Source organism: Dasypus novemcinctus, chromosome 2, assembly GCF_030445035.2.
Source record: "Dasypus novemcinctus isolate mDasNov1 chromosome 2, mDasNov1.1.hap2, whole genome shotgun sequence".
NCBI classification, from domain to species: Eukaryota; Metazoa; Chordata; class Mammalia; order Cingulata; family Dasypodidae; genus Dasypus; species Dasypus novemcinctus.
In genome coordinates, this window is record NC_080674.1 from 138,987,083 (window position 1) to 139,010,570 (window position 23,488).

At 36.6% G+C, this 23,488-nt stretch overlaps 1 protein-coding gene across 1 annotated transcript in view; it reads right to left on the minus strand.

Moving 5' to 3' along the window:
* Window positions 1–23,488, minus strand: part of MEIKIN (meiotic kinetochore factor) — a 175,149-nt gene that overhangs the window by 141,566 nt on the left and 10,095 nt on the right. Inside the window, exon 6 of the mRNA XM_058278131.1 lies at window positions 19,127–19,246. Coding sequence (XP_058134114.1) covers window positions 19,127–19,246 — 120 coding nt within the window. The remainder of the gene's footprint in view (window positions 1–19,126; window positions 19,247–23,488) is intronic.

Below are 23,488 nucleotides of genomic sequence, written 5' to 3' on the forward strand. Positions count from 1 at the left end.
ATACACTCTCAGTAAATAACAGCAGATTTGAAAAGGAAGAGGAAAGAATTAGTGGTTTGGAAGATAGTACATCTGAAATCAAAGAGATAGAATTAATTGATAAAAATATAGAAAACATTTAGCAGGAACTTAGGGACCTGAATGTCAATGCAAAATGTGTAAACATATGCGTTATAGGCATCCCAGAAGGAGAGGAGAAGGAAAAGGGGACAAAAAGGGTTTTGAAGGAAGTAATGGCTGAAAACTTCCCAAACCTATTGAGGGAGATGGAAGTACATGTCCAGGAAGCCAAAGGCACCCCAAATAGCATAAATCCCAAAAGGCCTACCCCAAGACATATACTTGTCAAATTATCTAATGCACAAGACAAAGAGAAACTACTAAAAGCAGCAAGAGAAAAGAGAACCATCACTTACAAAGGAGGCTCAATAAGATTAAATGCTGATCTCTCATCTGAAACCATGGAGGCAAGAAGGCAGTGGTGTGACATAGTCAAGGTACTAAAAGAAAAGAATTTCCAACCAAGAATATGCTATCCAGCAAAACTAGCATTCAAAAATGATAGAGAGTTCAAAATATTCACAGATAAACAGAAACTGAGAGAGTATGCCAACAAGAAACCTGCCCTTCAAGAAATACTAAAGGGAGTTCTGCAGGAGGAAAGAAAAACACAGGAGAGACAGAGTTGGAGGAGCTTGTAAGAACAACTAAAACAACCAAAAGAGATAAAAAAAAAAAAAAAAAGTCAAACATGACAAACACAATATGACAAACACAAATCCAAAGAAAATTTGGCTGATATAAATAATTCCTTGAAAGTAATATCACTGAATGTCAGTGGATTAAACTCAACTGTCAAGAGACTCAGACTGGAAGATTGGATAAGGAAATATGACCCGTCTATATGCTGCCTACGAGAAATGCATCTTAGACCCAGGGATTCAAGGAGGTTGAAAGTGAATGAGTGGAAAACAATCTTACAGGCAAATAATAACCAAAGAAGGGCAAGAGTAGCTATATTAATATCAGACAAAATAGACTTTAAATGCAAAACTATTGTGAGAGACAAAGAAGGACACTACATATTAGTGAAAGGGATCATCTTTCAAGAAGAAAGAACAATCACAAATATTTATGCTCCTAATAAGGGCACCTCCACATATGTGAGGCAAACACCGCAAAACCTAAGGGAAGGAATATATGCCACAACAATTATAGTGGGGGACTTTAACACACCACTGTCACCATTGGACAGAACATCTCAAAAGAGAATCAATAAAGAAACAAAGACTTTGAACAATATGTTATAGGATCTGGATATCATAGACATATACAGAACATTACACCCAAAAACAGCAGGATATACATTCTTTTCAAGTGCACATGGATCATTATCCAAGATAGACCACATGCTAGGCCACAGAGAAAGTCTCAGTGAATTCAGAAAGACTGAAAACATACAAAATAATTTCTCTGACCACAGTGGAATGAAGTTGGAAATCTTCAAGGGCCAGACAGCCAGATTTGGCACCAAGATATGGCAGTTAAACAACATGCTCTTAGAAAAAGTGGGTCAAGGAAGAAATCTCAAAAGAAATCAATAACTACCTTGAAACTAATGAAAATGATAACACAACATATCAAAGCTTATGGGATGCAGCAAAAGCAGTACTGAGAGGGAAATTCAAACCCCTGAATTCATACGTCTAAGAAGAAGAAAGAGCTAAAATTGAAGAACTAACTGCACACTTGGAGGAATTAGTAAAAAAAACAAAAACAAAAAACAAAAAACTAACCCCAAAGAAAGAAGAAGAAAGAAAGAATGAAGATCAGAGCAGCACTAAATGAAATAGAAAATAAAGTGCTCGAAAAAAATAAAACAAAGAGCTGGTTCTTTGAGAAGATCAATAAAATTGACAAACCCTTAGCTAGACTAACAAAGAAAAAAAGAGAAAATGCAAATACACAAAATAAGAACTGAGAAAGGGGATATCACTACTGACCCCACTGTACTAAAGGCTATCATAAGAGGATACTTTGAAAAACTATATTCCAACAAGAAGGACAATTTAGAGGAAATGGACAAATTCCTAGAAACACTTAAGCAGCCTCCATTGACAAAAGAAGAAATTGACAATCTCAACAAACCAATCACAAGTAAAGAGATAGAATCAGTCATTAACAACTTCCCAACTAAGAAGAGCCCTGGGCCAGATGGCTTCATAAGTGAATTCTACCAAACATTCCAGAAAGAACTAACAGCAATCTTGCTTAAACTCTTCCAAAAAATCGAAACAGAAGGTACATTGCCTAACTCATTCTATGGTGCCAACGTTACCCTAATACCAAAGCCAAACAAAGACACCACAAGAAAGGAAAATTACAGATCAATCTCTCTAATGAACCTAGACACAAAAATCCTCAACAAAATACTTGCTATCATATTCAACAACACATTAAACAAATTATACACCATGATCAAGTGGGATTCATCCCTGGTATGCAAGGATGGTTGAACACATGTAATACGCCATATAAGCAGATTGAAGGAAAAAAAATCACATGATCTTATCTATAGATGCAGAAAAAGCATTTGATCATATCTATAGATGCAGAAAAAGCACCCTTTCTTGATAAAACACTGCGAAAGATAGGAATAGAAGGAAACTTTCTGAACATGATAAAGGGTATATATGAAAAACCAACAGCTAATATCATTTACAATGGTGAAGTCCTAAAATCTTTCTCTCTAAGGTCAGGAACAAGGAAAGGATGCCCACTATCACCCCTTCTATTTAACCCTGTGTTAGAAGTACTTGCTCGAGCAGTAAGGCAAGAACCAGACATAAAAGGCATCCAAACTGGAAAGGAAGAAGTTAAAATTTCACTATTTGCAGATGACACGATCCCATACATAGAAAACTCTGAGAAGTCTACAACAAAGCTTCTAGAACTTACAAATGAGTTCAGGAAAGTTGCAGGTTACAAGATCAATGTGCAAAAATCAGTAGCATTTCTGTACACTAATAATGAGCAATCTGAGGAGGAAATCAAGAAACAAATACCATTTACAATAGTAAATTAAAAAATCAAATACCTAGGATAAATTTAACTAAAGATGTAAAAGACTTATACACAGAAAACTATACAACACCATTCAAGGAAATCAAAGAAGACCTAAATAAATGGAAGAATATTTCCTGTTCATGGATAGACTAAATATTATTAAGACTAAATATTATTAAGATGTCTGTCCTACCAAAACTGATCTACAGATTCAGTGCAATTCCAATAAAAATCAACACAGCATTGTTTAATGAACTAGAAAAACTAGCTATGAAATTTATTCCGAAAGAAAAGAGGCCCGAATAGCCAAAGACATATTGAAAAAGCAAAATGAAATGGAAGAAATCACACTACCTGACTTCAAAACGTATTACAAAGCTACAGTAGTGAAAATGGCATGGTATTGGCAAACAAATAGACACACTGACTAATGGAACCGAATTGAGAGTTCTGATATGGATCCTCGTATATACAGTCACATGATATTCGACAAGGCCACCAAACCCACTCAACTGGGAGGGAATGGCCTCTTCAACAAATGGTGCCTGGAGAATTGGATATCTATATGTAAAAGAAGGAAAGAAGATTACCAACTCACACCTTCTACAAAAATCAACTCAAGATGGATCAAAGACCTAAATATAAAAGCCAAGACCGTAAAGACCTTGGAAAGCAACTTAGGGAAGCATCTACAGGACCTTGTAATAGGAAATGGCTTCATGAACTTCACACCCAAAGCACAAGCAGCAAAAGAACAAATATATAAATGGAATTTCCTCAAAATTAAAGCCTTTTGCACCTCAAAGGCATTTGCCAAGAAAGTGAAAAGAGAGCCTACCCAATGGGAGAAAATATTTGGTAACCATATATCTGATAGGGAACTTATAGCCTACATATATAAAGAACTCATATATCTCAATAATAAAAAGACAAACAACCCATTTGAAAAATGGGCAAGAGATTTAAACAGACACTTCTCCAAAGAAGAAATACAAATAGCTAAAAAGCACATGAAAAAAATGTTCAAAATCACTAGCTGTTAGGGAAATGCAAATTAAAACTACAATGAGATACCATCTTACTCACATGAGACTGGCAGCTATTCAAAAAACAGAAGACTACCAGTGCTGGAGGGGATGTGGAGGAATGGGAACACTCATCCACTGCTGGTGGGAATGCAAAAGGATCCATCCATTCTGGAGGACAGTTTGGCAGTTTCTCAAAAACCTATCTATAGATTTTCCATATGACCCAGCAATTCCACCGCTGGGTACATACCCAGTAGAACTGAAAACAAGGACACAGACCAATATATGCATACCAATGTTCATAGCAGCAGTATTCACTATTGCCAAAAGTTAGAATCAACCTAAATGCCCATCAACAGATGAACAGATAAATAAAATGTGATATATACATACAATGGAATACTACTCAGCTATAAGAAAGAAATATAGTACAAACACACATGATAGCATGGATGACTCTTGAGGACCTTATATTGAGTGAAGCAACCCAGGCATTGAAGGATAAATACTACAAGACCCCTCTAATATGAAGCAAGTAAACCAAGCTTTCTCAGAGAGCTGGAGACTGGGTGATAGGCTTAAAGGAGGTTGGGGGGAGAGGAAGGTTGTGAGCTGACACCTACATGTGTGAAATCTATGATAAGCTGGAGGTAAGTATTTGTACAGGGAAGGGATAGAATGGGGGCATAGGGATAACTTTGGGTGGGGCTTTGCATGCTTGAGGGGGGTTACGAATAGGAGGATGGGTCAGATGGCCCAAGAAATTGGGGGACAGTGGGGGGAACATTTGAACATAGGAGATTGTCAGGTATGTTATTGAAACTATAACGTTGAGAAAACTCTCTAGAAAATATAGTAAGGAAGGTTACCTGTTTAAGATGCTAAAGGGGGGCATCTGAGACAGGGCAGGCTTTCAAGGAGTGTGTGAATGTTCATTTTGTCATAGTAGGTTATATCACTGGGTGGAGACCCATACAATAAGAGTGAAGGTATACCCACATCCTGGGGAAGACTGATGTTCTCAAACAGAGGGAACTGTATCTCTCGAGAGAATTGGGGACTCCCAATGGGTTAAGGCAGTCGAGTATGTCAAGCCCTCAACATTGTTGCAAGTATCTGTAAATATGGTCCTTCAAGTAATGAAGATTGATTGTCACTGTGGGCCCTGAGGGGAGGGGGAGAAAGGTATTGAATAGATGGAATCAGTGTAACTGGGAGGCAATGGAATTGTTCCACAAGTTCATGCAATGATGGATATAGGACATGTTAAATTACATCAAAAATGTATAAAAGTCTTTAGGCTAAAATGTAAAACATAAGATAACTAAAAATTTAGAAAATTGTGTAGTCTAAAATATAAACTATAATGTAAACCCAAATGGAATCATGTTTGAAAGCTATGTTTCAATAGCTGTATAATAGCTGCAGCAAATATAATATGAACATGTAAAAAGATCATTGCTGGGGAAGGGACAAAGTGTTTGATGTTGGATATGTGGGAGTACCCTATATAGTATATGTGAATTACTGTGAAATTACTGTGATCTAAAACTTTTATGAAGACAAACTTAATAATTAGAAAAAAAAAAAGGATATAGAAACAGGAAGAAATGAAAGAAATTGCCTTGCCACTATACATACAGGGCAACACCTATTGCAGTGCAGTGATGAAAGGCAAAATGTCAAAAAAAGCTTTTGCATTTTTTCATTTTTAATATGCCAATTTATTTTTTCTTTTTTTAATTTTTCTAAATTAGTATATTTTCTATATTTAACCTTTAAACCCATCACTATATTCCATTTTATTATTAATGGAACTTGACAATATATTAGGCTTCATTTTTTAAGAAGTTTTGGACTACAGAGAGGTTCAACTATGGCAGGGGAGGAACACTGCTGTGGGGTGTTATTGATGGGGGACACATGGTTGAGAGGGAGTTCTCCAGGGCATGTATATAGGGGACATAAAAATGTTTGGATATTTTCATAGTAGTTACAGTTAAAAATGACAAGTGAGGGAGTGCTGAGTTCCTAGCCAGGGGAGCTCTATCACATTCCCCAATGGAACAGCAACAATCCCCCAAGTGCAACAGCAAATACCAATAAAGAAGGATGGTCCAACAATGAGCCCTTTATACTGATGACTATGCTTATGAGCCTGTGCACCTGAAATATGAACTAGGCCCAGGGCTGCAGGGTGCCTAAGAGTTACCTCCTGAGAGCCTCCATGTTGCTCGAATATGGACACTCCCTAAGCCAAACTCAGCATGTAAATGCATTACCTTCCCCCCATCGTGGGACATGACTCCTGGCAGTGAGCCTCCCTGGCACCAAGGGATTACTACCAAACACCAGCTGATGAAGTAACTAGAAAAAGACTTTGAATAAAAGGGTCAACTCAGACTAGCAGAATATCTTAGCCTACATGTAATACTGTGTTTAAAAACTGCTTTTTGACCTTGAATAAAAGGAGGAAATGGAAAGGAAAAATGAGTTTATATGGCTATGAGTCTCCAAAAAAGAGTCGGGAGGTCACCAGAGGGGTCACACTTATGCATGCCTCAGTAGGGTCCCAGGGACAGCCAAAGTAGATACAACCCCAGGTACTGGTTCTCCTGAGGGCTACAGAGATCCACAGGTTCTATGGCCATGGCAGATGGCTCTGGAGTTCAGTGCCATGTCAGTTGGCCCTACTTTGGAGTTTGTGTTCCTGAGTGTGATGGAGTTGGACTTAGATGTGACCTTTCTACACATGCCTCTTCTGTTACTTTTACTGGACCTGTGGTTGGTGCTGGGATTGGTGTATACTCAGGAGACCTGAATCTCTGGGCTGCCCATGTGACAGCCAGGCCCTGAGCCTCAGCAGACTTGCAACTCCTATCCTCTGGCTCATTGGACTTACCCCAGCCAGCTAACAGGGAGGTAGAGAAGGTCAACCACCACACCAGGGAGCCAAGAGTGCCTATAACTGCAAGCAGGAAAACTGCATCCATCACCCATGTGGAATCTAAGCCACCTCTTGATACAGAGGTGGAGTGGACATAACCACCCCAGGGTCGACAGGATGGAGGAATAGAGTATGGACTAAAGTAGACTTACTGATATTGTACTGTAGACTTACTGATAATCACTGTATTGTGATTAGTAATGGAAGAAATTGTAGCATTGATGTGGAGAGAGTGGCCATGGTAGCTGCTGAGGGTAGGGACGGGAAGAAGAAATATGATGTGGGGGCATTTTCAGAACTTGGTGTTGCCCTGGGTGGTACTGCAGGGACAGATGCTGGACATTGTATATCCTGCCATGGCCCACTGGGTAGACAGGGGGATAGTGTAAAGTACAATGTAAACTATTATCCATGTGGTGCAGAATTGCTCCAAACTGTATTCATGAAATGCAATGAATGTCCCATGATGATGAAAGAGGTTGTTGATGTGGGAGGAGTGGGGTGAGGGGGGTGGGAGGTATGGGGGGGAGTATATGCGGACCTTATATTTTTTGAAAGTAACATTTAAAAAAAATAAAGAGAGAAAAAAAAATCTAGGCCAAATATCTTTTTTTTAATTGCAGGGAAAAACTTACCCCTAGATAGCAAGGCCTGTAAAAATGGGGGAAATAGTCTCAACTATTCTTAGTATCTTGGAGATATTGCAGGTTTAGTTACAGACCACTCCAAAAAAGTGAATATTGCAATAAATTGAGTCACATGAATTTTTTTACTTCCCCCCAGCACACATAAAAGTTATGTTTACATTATACTGTAGTCTTTTAAGTGTGTAATAGCATTATGTCAAAAAATACAATGTGCATACCTTAATTAAAAAATACTTTATTGCTTTATTGCTAAAATTTGCTACCCATCATCTGAGGCATCTACAAGTTGTAATCTTTTTGTGAGTGGCTGCTGACTAATCAGTGTGGTAATTACTAAAGGCTAGAATGACCATAGCAATTTCTTTAAAAAAAGACCAAAAAAATGAAGTTTTATCATGAGTTTGCAGCAATTCAGTCACATCTTCAGGCTCCACTTCTAATTCTAGTTCTCTATTTCTAAGATCTATGCAGTTACTTCTTCCACTGAAGTCTTGAACCCCTCAAAGTCATCCATGAGGGTTAGAATCAACTTCTTCCAAATTCCTGTTAATGTTGATATTTTGACCTCCCACCATGAATCACAAATGTTCAAAATGGCATCTAGAATGGTGAATAGTTTCCAGAAGGCAGCTAACGCCTTACCAATGTATTTCTTAAATAATAAGGTTGAAAGTCAAAATGACTCCTTTATCCGTGGACTGCAAAATGGATATTGTGTTAGCAAGCATGAAAACAACATTAATCTCAATGTACATCTCCAACAGAGCCCTTGAGTAACCAGGTGCACTGTCCATGAGCAAAAATATTTTGAAAAGAATCTTCTTTCTGAGGATTAGATCTCAACCCTGGACTTAAAATATTCAGTAAGCCATGATGTAAACAGATGTGCTGTTATCTAGGCTTTGTTGTTATATTTCTAGAGCACAAGCAGAGTAGATTTAGCACAATTCTTAAGGGCCCTAGGATTTTCAGACTGGTAAATGAGCACTCGCTCCAAATTAAAGTCCCCAGCTGTATTATCCCCTAATAAGAGAGTCAGCCTGTCCTTTGAAGCTTTGAAGCCAGGCATTGCCTTCTCCTCTCTGGCTATAAAAGCCCTAGGTGGTATCCTCTTCCAGTAGAAGGCTGTTTCATCTACACTGAAAATGTTGTTTAATGTAATCACTTTCATCAATTACCTTACCTAGATCTTCTGTATAACTTGCTGCAGCTTCTACATCAGCACTTGCTGCTTCACTTTGTACTTTTATGTTATGGAGATGCCTTCTTTCCTTAAGCCCCATGAACAAACCTCTCCTAGCTTCCAACTTTTTTCTGCAGCTTCCTCACCTCTTCAAGTCTTTATAGAATTGAAGAGAGTTAGGGCCTGGATCCAGATTAGAATTTGACTTAAGGGAATGCTGTGGCTTGTTTGATCTTCTTTTTTTTTTAAGATTTATTTATTTATTTTTAATTCTCCCCCCTCCCCCAGTTGTCTGTTCTCTGTGTCTATTTGCTGCATCTTGTTTCTTTGTCCGCTTCTGTTGTTCTCAGCAGCACAGGAAGTGTGGGCGGCGCCATTCCCGGGCAGGCTGCACTTTCTTTCACGCTGTGTGGCTCTCCTTATGGGCGCACTCCTTGCGCGTAGGGGGGACACCCCTGCATGGCAGGGCACTCCTTGCGCGCATCAGCACTGCGCATGGGCCAGCTCCACGCAGGTCAAGGAGGCCCGGGGTTTGAACTGCGGACCTCCCATGTGGTAGACGGACGGCCTAACCACTGGGCCAAGTCCGTTTCCCTGTTTGATCTTCTATATAGACCACTAAAACTATCAGAAAAAAGGCTGCTTTGCTTTCTTATAATTTACATTTTCACTTGAGTAGTACTTTTAATTTCCTTCAAGAATGTTTCCTTTGCATTCACAAATTGGCTGACAGTTTGGCGCAAGAGGCCTAGTTTTCAGCCTATCTCAGTTTGCCACATGCCTTCCCCAATAAGCTTAATCATATCTAGCTTTTGATTTAAAGTGAGAGATGTGTAACTCTTCCTTTCACTTGAACACTTAGAAAGGGGAATGGCTGGTCAGTGGAGTAGTCAGAATACACCAAACAGTATTAATTAAGTTCTCTATCTTATACCGGTATGGTTGGCCGGTATGGCCCCAAAACAATTACAATAGTAACATCAAAGATCACTGATCACAGATCACCATAAAAGGTATAACAATAATGAAAAAGTTTGAAATATTGTGAGAATTCCCAAAATGTGACACAGGGACACAAAGTGGAAAAATGGTGCTGACAAACTAGTTGGATGCAGGATTGCCACAAAACTTCAATTTGAAAAAACTGTTATATCTGCAAAGTACAATAAAATGACATATGCCTGTAAAATAAAGGCAAAATACCCTGAGATTGGGTGGGGAAATGGGGATATTAGCCTAATCTCAATAGAATTTCTCTTGACTCAGTAAACTGAGTCCTTTGTAAGAAAACAAATAAGCAAAATTTGTTTCTGTTCCTGAATTTTCCTTATAGTTCTAATTGTTGGTTACTTATAATGGTTTCTAATTCTATTTTTGTTAAATAAATTTCTGTTAATAAAATTATCAGGAATAAATATACTCACAGTTCCACAGTTTCTATTAAAGATTTACAATATCTGTACTTTTTAAAAATAAAATTTTATTGAAGTATATCATTCATACAAGAACATACATAATAATAAATACAGAGTAAAATTTGTGAATTTACAAAACAACATGTATATCAAACAAAGCTCCCATACATCTCTCCACCACCAACACCTTGCATTGTTGTGAAACATTTGTTGCAAACCATGGATGGGCATTGTCAGAACATTTACTACTAATTACAGCCCATATCTTAACATTTGGTGTCTCTTCCCCAAAAACCACCCAATTATTAACACCCTATGTCGGTATTAGATATTTGTTATCATTTGGGAGAAAATATTCTCATATCTGTCCTGTTAACCACAGTCCATCATCCACCACTGGAGTGTACATTCAAAGTGTATACTCAGTGGCTCTCATTTTCATCACAGAATTATGCTGTCATTACCTCAGTCCATTTTAGAACGTTTTGATAGCGCCAAACGTAAAAATCACATACACATTTACACCCCCTATTGTTGTCCTTTAGTATTGAAAAAAATGTCTTCTTGCCGTTGCTGCAAAATACTACAGTATTACTATTAACTATCATCCACAAGTTATATTAGTTGTAATTTTCCTGTGTATCACCATATTTTATCACTTTTTTAAAAGAAGAGCATTCTTATATTTATACTATTAACCACAATCTTCATCCACCACTGAAATCATGGTTTTACATTCCCTGGATTATTCTCTATCTCCTTTCAATTGACATTTCCTTACACAGACTACCCCTTTCAGTCACAATCAGATTTGTAAATCAGCAGTGTTGTTATACTCATTATTATGTGTTACTCTCTATTCATCTCCACACTTTTACAATTAACCTTATTAATAACTCTGCATATATATGGCATCATCTCCCATTCTCAACCCACCGTCTACTTCCTAGTAACCTATATTCCAGAGTTTACCTCTGTGAGTTTACTCAACGTATTTTGTTCAAATTAGTAAAACCATACAATATTTGCCCTTTTGTGTCTGGCTTATTTCACTCAACATAATATCCTTGAGGTTCATCCATGTTGTCATACGTATCCTAATTTCACTTCTTCTTACAGCTGAATAGTATTCCATTGTGTATATATACCACATTTTGTTTGTCCATTCATCAGTTGATGGACACTTGGGCTGGTTCCATATTTTAGCAATTGTGTACCAGTACTTTTATTCTTGTGAAATGCAGACAGTTTTTCTGATCCTTTCCACATTATTTAAAAATGCTATGTGGCAGACAGAATTAGTCTGTGCTGAATCTGATTTAATTAGTAAAAATCTGCTATCGAATTTTTATCTTTAAGGAAAAGGGATTCTGCTGTAATTGGGACTCAAAGCGATTAAATTTCTTTTCCAAACTCCTTGCGATAAGTAGAGGCTTAAGGTGTTGGAATATTTTACATTTCCCTGTGTTTAGTTTCTTCATTTAAACTTAACAAAATATTGGATTGATGCTATTTTTAATAAAAAGTTGCTCTATTTGGTATATTATTGGAACTTGAAAAGGATAATTTTGAACAAGGTTTTGAAGGTAAATTAAATATGGTAGGTGGATTATGTCTCTGATTATAGAACTTTCTTCTTTCTTTCTTTCTAAAATACAAACTTTTAGAACTATAAATTTCCCTCTCAGCACTCTCCTTGCTGCAACCCATAATGTTTGGTACATTGTGTTTTCAATTTCATTTACCTCAGGAAATTTCCTAACTTCCTTTGTGATTTCTTCTTTGACCCACCATTTACTTAGAGTACATAGTTTAATTTTAACATATTTGTGAATTTTCCAGTTATCCTTCTGTTATTCATTTCTAGCTTCATTCCATTTTGTTTGGAGAGGATATGTAGCATAATTTCTATATTTTATTGAGACTTGTTTTGTGACCTAACATATAGTCTTTCTGGAGAAGGACCCACACGCACTAGAGAAGAATGTGTTTTATGTTGCTGTTGAGTGAAGTGCTCTATATATGCCTGTTAGGTATCGTTGGTTTAAAGTAACATTCAAGTCTATTTCCTTACTGATCTTATACCTAGATATTCTGTCCATTATTGAGAGTGGTATACTGAAGTTCCGTACTATTCGTGTAGAACTATTTCTCCTTTCAAATCTGTCAATATATGCTTTATATATTTTGGGGCTCCACTGTTAGGTGTATATATACTTTTTATGTCTTCTGGTTTAATTGGTCCCTTTATCAGTATGTAGTGGCCTTTGTACATTGTAACAGCTTTTTATTTAATGTCTATTTTGGCTGATATTAGTAAAGCTACTCTAGATCCCTATTATTATTTGCATGATATATTTTTTCCATCCACTCACTTTTAATCTCCTTATGTCTTTGACCTTAAGGTGAGTTTCTTGTAATAGAATATAGTTGAGTCATGCTTTTTTATCCATTCTTCCCATCTTTGTGTTTTAACTGGAGAGCTTACATTTAAAGTAACTACTGAAAACAATTTTGACAATCTGCTATTTGGTCTTTGCAAGTCTTATACGTTTTTGTCCCCCAATTTTTCCATAATGCCTACTTTCACATTTATTTATTTTTTTGTATTGTACCATTTTGAGATCCTTATCATTTCTCATACATAAATTTCATATATTTTCTTTGTGACTACCATAGGGCTTAAATTGAATATCCAAAAATCTGTAATAATTATGGTTGATTTGACATCAATTTAACATTAATAGCATATACATCCACTGTTCCTAAGCCCTTCCATCCACCACCTTTTTGTTGTACTTATTACAAATTATATCTTTATACATTGTATATCCCAAACCATAGATTTATCATTAATTTTTATGCATTTGTATTGTTGAAGCTGTAAGAAATAAAATGTAGAGTTAAATATCAGAAAATACACTACAACTGGAACTGGCATTTATAAGAACCCATACAGTTACCTTTACTGGAGGTTTTTATTTCTTTATTTCTTTTTCTTTTATTTCAACCCACTGCCTTGTTTCCTTTTATTTTACTCTGAATAACTCCCTTGAGCACTGCATGTAGTGGTGACCAACTCCTTGAGCTTTTGTTTATTTGGGAATGTCTTAATCTATCCCTCATTTTTAAGAGACATCTCACTGGAGATAAAATTTTTGGTTGACAACTGTTTTCTTTCAGCCCTTTAAATATTTCATCTCGCTCCCTTCTTGCCTCCATGGTTTCTGATGAGAAATCAGCACTTAATTTTATAGGAATTCCCTTGGACATGACACATTTCTCTTCTCTTACAGCTTTCAGAACACTCTCATTGTCCTCAACATTCAACAGTCTGATTACTCTGTGTGTGGGTGTGCCTATTCACATCTTTCATTAAATTTGGGAAATTGTTGTTTTTATTTCTTTGAATATTACTTCTACTCCTTTCTCACTTTCTTCTCCTTCTAGGACTCCCATAATGTATATATTGGTATGCTTAGATCTCTTAGGCTCTGTTTGCTTTTTTCCATGCTTTTTTCTTCCTATTTTCCATCAGATAACCAGACCCACCAATTTAACAGTTTGCCATATTTGCTGTATCATTCTATTTATTCTTCTAGCCATCTGTCTATCAATCCATTTCATGAACAGTTGAGTGCATGTTTTACACATCATGCTCCTCAAACCCTTAATACTGCCTTTTTTGCCCTTGTTTTCTTTTGCTTTTTGAGTTTATTTTAGACCATTTATTAAAAGTCTTTTGTCTCTGGTATGTCCCACGTCTGGTCCTCCCCACTGATTGTTTCTAATGCCTTAACCGTCTCTTTTTCCAGATTCATTGCATCCTGTTTCTTATGTTTTATAATGTTTTGTTGAAATCTGGATATTTTGATATTGTAATGTGCTATCTTTGAAATTTTGACGCTACCACATCTGTTACTTCAGCTTGTATCCATCTAGTGCTATGAAAGAGCTTTCCTGGAATGCTAGGAGCTAACAACAACAAAAATGGTGGAGGGAAAAAGAAAACATTTTTCCCAGTTTTTGCACATTGTTCTGTGGGAGTGCTTTCCTTCAAGTCTTATCCATAAAAGAGAATAGCTCCAGGATAAAGCATAGCTTGTGTGCACATATATCTGATCCTGTTTTGCATACATCTTATCTTGGGCATGCATATGTGGCCCTAGGAGTTTCCCTTGTTTACACAGATACAACCGACCCCTCTTCCTTTTAAGCAGTTTCCTCTCAGTCCTGGTTACTATACTGAATGATCTATTGCCACCAATATCGTGCCCCAGGTAGCCATGACTTCCACAGTAGTCTGCTCTCCCACAGTGTTCAGTAGGAGAGTTCTGTGACCTGTCTTCTATATTCAGGGCAAAGTTATGGGACACAGAGCCTGCCATGAGTATCCAGATTGTGCCAGACCTACATGTTCCCAATATGTGCAAAAGAGTTACTCTGCTCCCTATGCAACTGGGACCAGAGGCCCACAATGGGAACATAGGCTGGCTCTGTGCCATGTCAGTGAGGGGCTAGGAAGGAGCCAGCCAGGGCATGAAGGGATCATACCACTTATAAGTTAGGCTTTATTTTTTTAAAAATTTGACACTCACCCTGTTTCTGTATGTCTTTAACTATCATCTGGAGCTTTTAAAGAGATGTTTCTGCCAGTTCTGGCTGGTTGTTCAAAGCTTTTGTGTGAGGACAGAGCCCTGAAGCTTCTCACTCTGCCATCCTGATTAAGGGCCACCCATTTTCAAATTGGATTGTTTGTTTTTTTACTGTTGAGTTGCAAGAGTTCTTTATATATTCTGGATATTAAACCCTTATCAGCTATATGATATAGTCCCTTGATTTTTCTTCTGATGGTCCAGGCATGGCATCTGACTCAATAAAGTAAGAGCCCTGCATCACCCTGGCCAAAATGACTGGTTAGGGATAGGTATCTGAGCTAATTTAAGGCCATGTGTAAGTCCCAGACTTCTGTTCAAATAGTTATAAAAGAGAAGTTCTTTTTTACTGAATTTGAGATTATGATTATATAATTCTGGAGCTGGATAGGGTTATTATATGAAGAGAGCTGGGCTAAGAATATAACTGACAAAAAGGATCCAAAGCTGAAAGACAAAGAATTGGATCTTACAGATATCATTTGACATTCTGGATCAAGTTGCATCTGCATCTGATTTACCACTGGATTTTTCAGGTATATGTATGGTGTGGCAGTTTGATATTATTTATGAATTCCAAAAAGAGATATTGGTTATATTTGTAAACAGGTCTGTTCCTCTGAGTATGATACCCCTTTGATTGTATTAAATTCAGAGGTTTCACCTTTACTTTATTAAATCAAGATTAGGATATTGATTCAACCACATCATTAGGGTGACTCAGAGTTGAGTCCTCACCCTCTTGGTGGGTTTTATAAACAGATGCTCAATCAAGGACAGAGAAGTAGATACATAGAGAAGATAGACAGAGGAAGAGAGAGAGCTCCATAGACATGACAGACACCCTGGGAAGAAAGACAAGCCATTTACCTGATAGTTTACAGCTGACTTTGTGAAGAGACCAGAGGAGGTGAGCCTGGAGAGAAACAGGCCCCAGGAAGAGAGATGAGGCCAATGCCAGTCTACAGTGGAGATCAGAAGAAGCAGGATCCATGGGGACTTAAGAGGGAAAAGGAAGGCTGAATCCTTATAGATGTTGCCTACCATCTTGCTTCAATACCTGGCAACAGACTTTGGTAAGGACGTAACCTTGAGTTGGACTCTTTAGGGCCTTGTAATTGTAAGCTTTACCCCAAGTAAATACCCTTTGAAAGAGCCAACAGATTTCTGGTACTTTGCCTCAGTACCCCTTTTGGCTGACTAATACATGTGGTAATAAATTTCCTTTTCAACCTAATATAACTTGAGTTAGATATTCTGTTATTTGCAGTGGACAAAGAACCTAATGAAAACGCTTGTTAAAGAGACAGACTGCTTCTTTGGGCATTCAATATCAGCAAAGGAGTTGTTAAACTAAACAAAATACAGCAGAACGCCCCAAATAATGTTAGAAATATTGCCATCCAGACCCTCAAGTCAGTACTTAGCTTGTGACTGATTTTACCCTGCTTAGTCTGGCAGGTTCTGGTAGGTTGGCTGACAACATTCATTTCTACCTCCTCTCCCCATTTTTCCACTGTTCCTTGCTTTCTATCGCTATATAGGGTAGGAAAGCAAAATACTTGGTTTTCCCATCCTCCCTGGCTATAGGTGGATATATGACACAGCCTGGCCAATAGAATTGAATTGAAATATCCTGGAGCATTGCTGACAATGCTTTTGCTCTTCTATAAAGGAGATATGTGTGGGTAGCACTGCCCTTTCTTATTCCCTCTTCCTGGAATATGGCTGTGATGCCTTGGAGGTTAGCAACCATCTTACAACTATGGGGCAACAAGCCAACACACTTGGTACCAGAAAAGAAAAAAAGAACCTAAGATTTTGGTGATATTAGTGAGCAAGGCTTGGACTGGAATGGGAGAAGAGTTAACCTAATGTAAATAAAAACTTTCTGCATGACCAAAACACCATAAACAAAAAGAAACTTGACAAACTTTACAAATATATACCATAGATAAAAGGCTAATATCCTTAATATGGAAAGAATTCTTTAAAAATGAGGATGAAGGGACCAAAACCCAACAGAAAAATAGGAAAAAGACACCAACAGAAAATTTACACATACACCCCAAAATAATAAAATGACCCTCAAACATGAAAAAACAATTTAAACTCGTCTATAGATATACAAACTAAAACACTGACATGACATTTCTCATTCATCAAGGTAGCAAAAATTTTAAAGTGTGACAACATTTTTTGTTGGCAAGGAAATGGGGAAACCAGCACTCTCACACAGTGTTGATAGGAATGCAAACTGATATAACCCTTTTGGAGGGAAATTTTTGGAGGAAACTTGGCAATGGCTAACAAAGTTATGTATCTACCTACCTTTAACTCCAGAAATCTCACTTTTAGAAATCTACTCTGAAGATACACCTCTAACAATATGAAAATATATATCTTTATTCATTACAGCATTGTTTATAAGGCAAAATACTGGGGGAAAAACTAAATGCCCAATTCATAGGAGAGTGGTTGAACAAACTAAGGTACATCCACACAATGGAGTACTACACAGGTGAAAAAAATGAGGATATAAATGATTTCCAATACATATTGCTAAGTGAAAAACACAAAGTAAAAAAGAACGTCTATATAGTAGACTTTCTTTCATGTAATAAAGAAGGGATTATAAGAAAATACACAGGTATCTGTTCATTTGTGCAAGAAATACAGGAAGGATAAACTAGAAACTAAATAGACTGTTATCTACAGGGAATGGATGGAAATGGAGTAGAAAGAGAGGAGTGGGCTCACAGTAGCAAGGATAAGAAAAGAGGAAGTGATAACTTCCTCAGAATATCTTTATGTGTAGATATGACCCTTAGAACCACAGCAGTTTTTCATATACCCTTCACAAACTCCCTGAATAAATGAACTCTTAAAACCAAATAGGATATGGAGGGAACTCAAAATTGAATACGTCAGTAACAAATAAACCTAACTGTATAACAAATGAATAACAACCACACTGAAGGGGAGTAGAGGGGAAAATCTAAATAACTTTGGAAAATAGTACTTTGATGGATATTGTAAAGCTAAAGACAAAAAGAACTATGCATAAATACAGCAGTTGGGTAAGTAAATGTGTTTCTTATAGAGGTATGAATAAGCATTTCTGAAACTACATTTTGTGCATACTACAATTAAATAAGTAAATAAGAATAGTATTGGATTTTAACCCATAAAATAAATATTCATGAGTCCATATAAATAATCTAATAAATAAATAAATCGGGGAAAAGAGGTTTGTCCTTTATAGTAGAATGCCAATTAATAAATGTAGAAGGAAAGAATAAAATAGAAAATCACTATTAGCTGACTACTACTACAGTAATAACTGTTGCAGTCAAGATCCTCTGATGCTTGCTATTAATAAAACTAGTGAAAAAAAGTTTGAGGAGAAACAGCATTTGGGGGGTTCCAAGTATATTTCCCTATATATTTAATAATTAAAAAGGGAAAATAGTAACTTTATAGTGGAGAAATCCAGCAGATAAGACACCTTAACCAAGTGATGAAGTTTAACATCACCAGTAATAAGACATGCTGACATCACGAACTCCTTGATAAAATACTCTGAGAAATACACATCATCATTTTTATAGTATTCTTACCAAAAATTGCATAATCTCATTCCAATCATGAGAAAATATCAAACTCAAACTGACTGATTTTAGAAAATAACTGATCAAAATTATGAAAGGCAAAAGACTGAGAACTGGGACAAAATGCAAGAGAAGAAGGAAAAATAACAATTAATTGCAATGTGGGATCCTAGATAAGATATGAAACAGAAAAAAGCATTAGTGGAAAATCTGGTAAAATTTGTATAAGGTCTGTAGTTTAGTTAATAGTTTGATATGAATGCTAATTTCCTGGTTCTAATAGTGCCGGATGACAAAATTAGGGAAAGCTGGGTGAGATGTGTACAGGAATCCTCTGTACTATTTTTTCCAACTGTTTTGGAAGTCTAAAATTATATCAAAATAAAAAGTTATAGAAAAGTAAACCCATGTGTGTTTAAGCTACTATCAGTCAGATATTATTTATAGCCAAAAGCAATCCTAACTAATAAACTTAGCTTAGAAATCATTCAAGAAAAAAAATAAATTTTGTTTTCCCAACATAAATGAGGGATTTTTGTCCATGTAACATGAGAAAGAAAGAATGAAAACTCACCTAAAATTGCAGAGAGATGTGAAAACTGTGGTGCCTTCTCTATTGCTACTGCTTTGCTGATATCCAAAAGGGTGGAATTCCTGCACTGCACATATTCTTCCACCTTGGGACACTCCCAATCTAAAACAAGCAGAGGTAAATAGCATAAAACTTAGAACAGGAGCACACAGTGGCAGGTTACCTTTTTCTCTCTTACTTGGAGCTCAGCCCATATCTAAACTATGGTAACTGGAGACACTTTTTGGTGAGGAAAAAGAAAGAAAAAAAAGAAGCCCTGATGGTATCAGAATGAGAAATCAAGGATAGTAAATAGTCTTTGGCTTATTCCAGTTTTCTAATCCTGCCATCCTTCCTAGGTTTTTGCCCCACAAAGATTACTGATCTACAGGATAGGCAGTATACATGGGAACCAGCACTCATATTTTATGGATACATTTACCTATATCTTATTAAATATCACTAAATACCATATTCATATTGCTATTTCTTGATGTCAGTTTTAAGCTTTATAGTGACTTCTCACTACGGAAGAATGAGGCTGGTCCCTTTATGTATAACCCTAACCCAATTTTCCCCACCCTTCCCATTGTCCCCATACTATTATATTGTATATTTAGTTGGATCAATATCCAATGTAGACACTATGATGATAAAATGCCTTAAACACTATTCATTCTTTTTTAAATTATTATTAGAGAAGTTGTGAGTTTATAAAGCAATCATATATGCAGGATTTCCCATATATCACCCCACCAACACCTTGTATTGCTGTGGAACATTTCTTAAAAATGACAAATGAACATCAAAATATTACTACTAACTATAGTCTAAACGTTACATTTAGTGTATTTTTCCATAAATCATCCTATTGTTAATACCAAGTATTAATATTATATACTTATTATAGGTCATGAGAGAATGCTCTCATATTTGTACTGTTAACCACAGCCCACCATCCACCACAGTTTTGCTGTTATTATACAGTCCCATGCCATGTACAATCCATCCAAAGCATACACTCAGTGGCTCTCAGTTTCACCACAGAGTTGTGCTATCAGCTCAGTCAATTTTAAAATGTTTTCATCACTCCAAAAGGAAAAATTCCATACTCTTATACTCCTCTCTGTTGTTAACCCTTAGAATTGCTATAGTCCCTTCTTTGCCATTGATGCAAAGATATTACAATATTACTGTTAACTATAGTACTTAAGTTAAATTAATTGTATTTTTCCCATGTATCACCATATTAATAACAACTTGTAATAGCAACGTGCATTTGAGTTCATAGAAAAACATTCTTGTATTTGTACTATTAACAACAATCTCATCCACAACCTAGTTCACTCTGTTATACAGTCTGTAGGTTATCCTCTAGCTTTCTTTCAATTAACATTTATATTTCTAGACTATCCCTTTTAGCCACAATTACATTTATAAATCATCAGTGTTAGTTATACTCACTACAATGTGTTACCATCAACTCTATCCATTTCCACACATTTACAATCTCTTTATTAAAAATTCCACATACATTAAAGCATCAGCAACCCCATCCTAACCTTTATTCTATCTCCTAGAAATCTATTCTCTATAGTTTAACTCTATGAGTTTACTCATCATATTTAGTTCATATTAGTGAGACAACACAGTTTTGTCCTTTTGTGCCTGGTTTATTTCATTCACATTGTCATATGCATCCCTACTTCATTTCTTCTTACAGCTGAATAATATTCCAACATACGTACATACCACATTTTGTTTATCCATTCATTGGTTGATAGACACTTGGATTATTTCCATTTTTTAGCAATTGTGAATAATGCCACTCTGAACATCAGTGTGCAAATATCTGTTCGCATCCCTGCTTTCAGTTCTTTTGAGTATCTTCCTAGTAGTGTGATTGCGGGACCATACAGCAGATCATACAGACTGCCATACTGTCTTCCACAGAGGTTGTACCATTCTACATTCTCACCAACATTGAAGGAGTGTTCATATTTCTGCACATCCTCTCCAGCACTTACAGTTTTCTGTTTTGTTTTTTTCAATAATGGCCATTCTATAAGGTGAGAGAAGATATCTCATTGTATTTTTGATCTGCATTTCCCTAATAGCTAGAGATACTGAACATCTTTTTATGTACTTTTTTGGCTATTTGTATTTTCTCTTTGGAAAAATGTCCATTTAGGTCTTTTGCCTTTTTTTTTTTTTTTTTTAAGATTTTTTATTTATTTAATTCCCCTCCCTTCCCCGGTTGTCTGTTCTCTGTGTCTGTTTGCTGCGTCTTGTTTCTTTGTCCCCTTCTATTGTCATCAGCAGCACAGGAAGTGTGGGCGGCGCCATTCCTGGGCAGCTCTCCTTACGGGTGCACTCCTTGCGCGTGGGGCTCCCCTCCGCGGGGGACACCCCTGCGTGGTGCGGCACTCCTTGTGCACATCAGCACTGCACATGGGCCAGCTCCACACAGGTCAAGGAGGCCAGGGGTTTGAACCGCGGACCTCCCATGTGGTAGACGGACGCCCTAACCACTGGGCCAAGTCCGTTTCCCTGCCTATTTTTTTTTATGTTGCTTATCTTTTTAAAGTTGAGTTGTGTATGATCTCTTTATATAACATGGACATCAACCCCTTATCAGATATGTGGCTTCCAAATATTTTCTTCCATTGAGTAGGTTGCCTTTTCACCTTCTTGACAAAGTCATTTGAGATGCACAAGTGTTTGATTGTGAGGAGGTCCCATTTATCTACTTTTTTCTTTCATTGTTCACGATTTGGGTGTAAGGTTTAATAAACCACCATCTACTAGAAGACCTTCAGGATGTTTCCCTACATTTTCTTATAGGAGTTTTATGATTCTAGGTTTTATATTGAGGTCTTTTGATCCATTCTGAGTTATTTTTTGTATGAGGTGTGAGATACAGATAATCTTTCTTTCTTTTGGCTATGGATATCAAGTTCTCCTAGTGTATTTGTTGAATATACTGTTGTGACACAGCTGGGTGGTTTGACAGCCTTGACAAAAATCACTTGACCACAAATATGAAGGTCTCTTTCAGAACTCTCAATTCTATTCCATTGGTTAATGTCTATCTTTATGCTAGTATCATTCTGTTTTAACACTGTAGCTAAGTACTATGCTTTAAAGTCAGAAAGTGAGAGTCTTCCAATGTCATTCCTCTTTTTTAAAGATATCTCTGGCTTATGAGGGTCTCTTATCTTCCGAATCAATTTGAGAACTGGCTTTTTCTTTTCTGTATAAAAGGCTATTGGAAGTTTAATTGGGATTGCATTGAATCTGTAAAACAGTTTGGATAGAATTGACATCTTGATGGTATTTAGTCTTCCAATCCATGAACATGGAATGTCCTTCCATTTATTTAAATCCTCTTCAGTTTATTTTAGCAATGTTTTGTAGTTTTCTGAATATAGATCCTTTATGTCGTTGGTTAAGTTTATTCCTAAACATTTGATTCTTTTAGCCACTATTGGATATAGAATTTTTTCATTGACTTCCTCCTCAGATTGTATAGAAATGATAATGCTTTTTGCCTAATGAGCTTGTATCACACCACTTTGCCAAACGCAGTTACTAGCTCTAATAGTTTTGTTGTGATTTGGGGGGATATTCTAGGTATAGGATCATAGCATCAGCAAATAAAAGTTTTAGTTCTTCTTTTCCTATTTGGTGTCTTTTCTTTTTGTTCCTTAATTGCTCTAGCTAGAACTTCTAGCACAATATTCAATAACGGCGATGAAAATGGGCATCCTTCTATAGTTCCTGATCTCAGCAGGAAAGTTTTCTGCCTTTTACCACTGAGTTCAATGTTACCTGTGGGTTTTTCATATATGCACTATACCGTGTTGATCAGTTTTGCCAGCATTTGCCTTATGTATTTTGGCACCCAGATTAGGTGCATAAGTACTTATTATAATTATTTCTTCTCAGTGAATTGTCCCTTTTATTAATATACAATGATCTTTTTCATCTCTTATAACAGTTTTGCATTTACAATCTAATTATTCTGGTATTAGAATCATTACTCCTGTTCTTTTTTGGCTATTATTTGCATGGAATATCTTTTTCCAACCTTTCACTTTCAATCTATTTGTATCCTTGCATCTAAAGTGAGTCTCTTGTAGACAGGATATATATGGCTTATTTTTTAAAAATCCTTGTGCTACTCTGTGTCTTGATTGGGGAGTTCAATCCATTAACATTCAATGTTATTACTGTAAAGGCATTACTTAGTTTGTCTCTATTATCCTTTGCCTTTTCGTCATCGTATCTTATGGTCAGTTTTTTACTCTTTTAGTTACCTTTACTAATAATTTTCATTTGTATACTCTTCTCCTATCCTCCCTC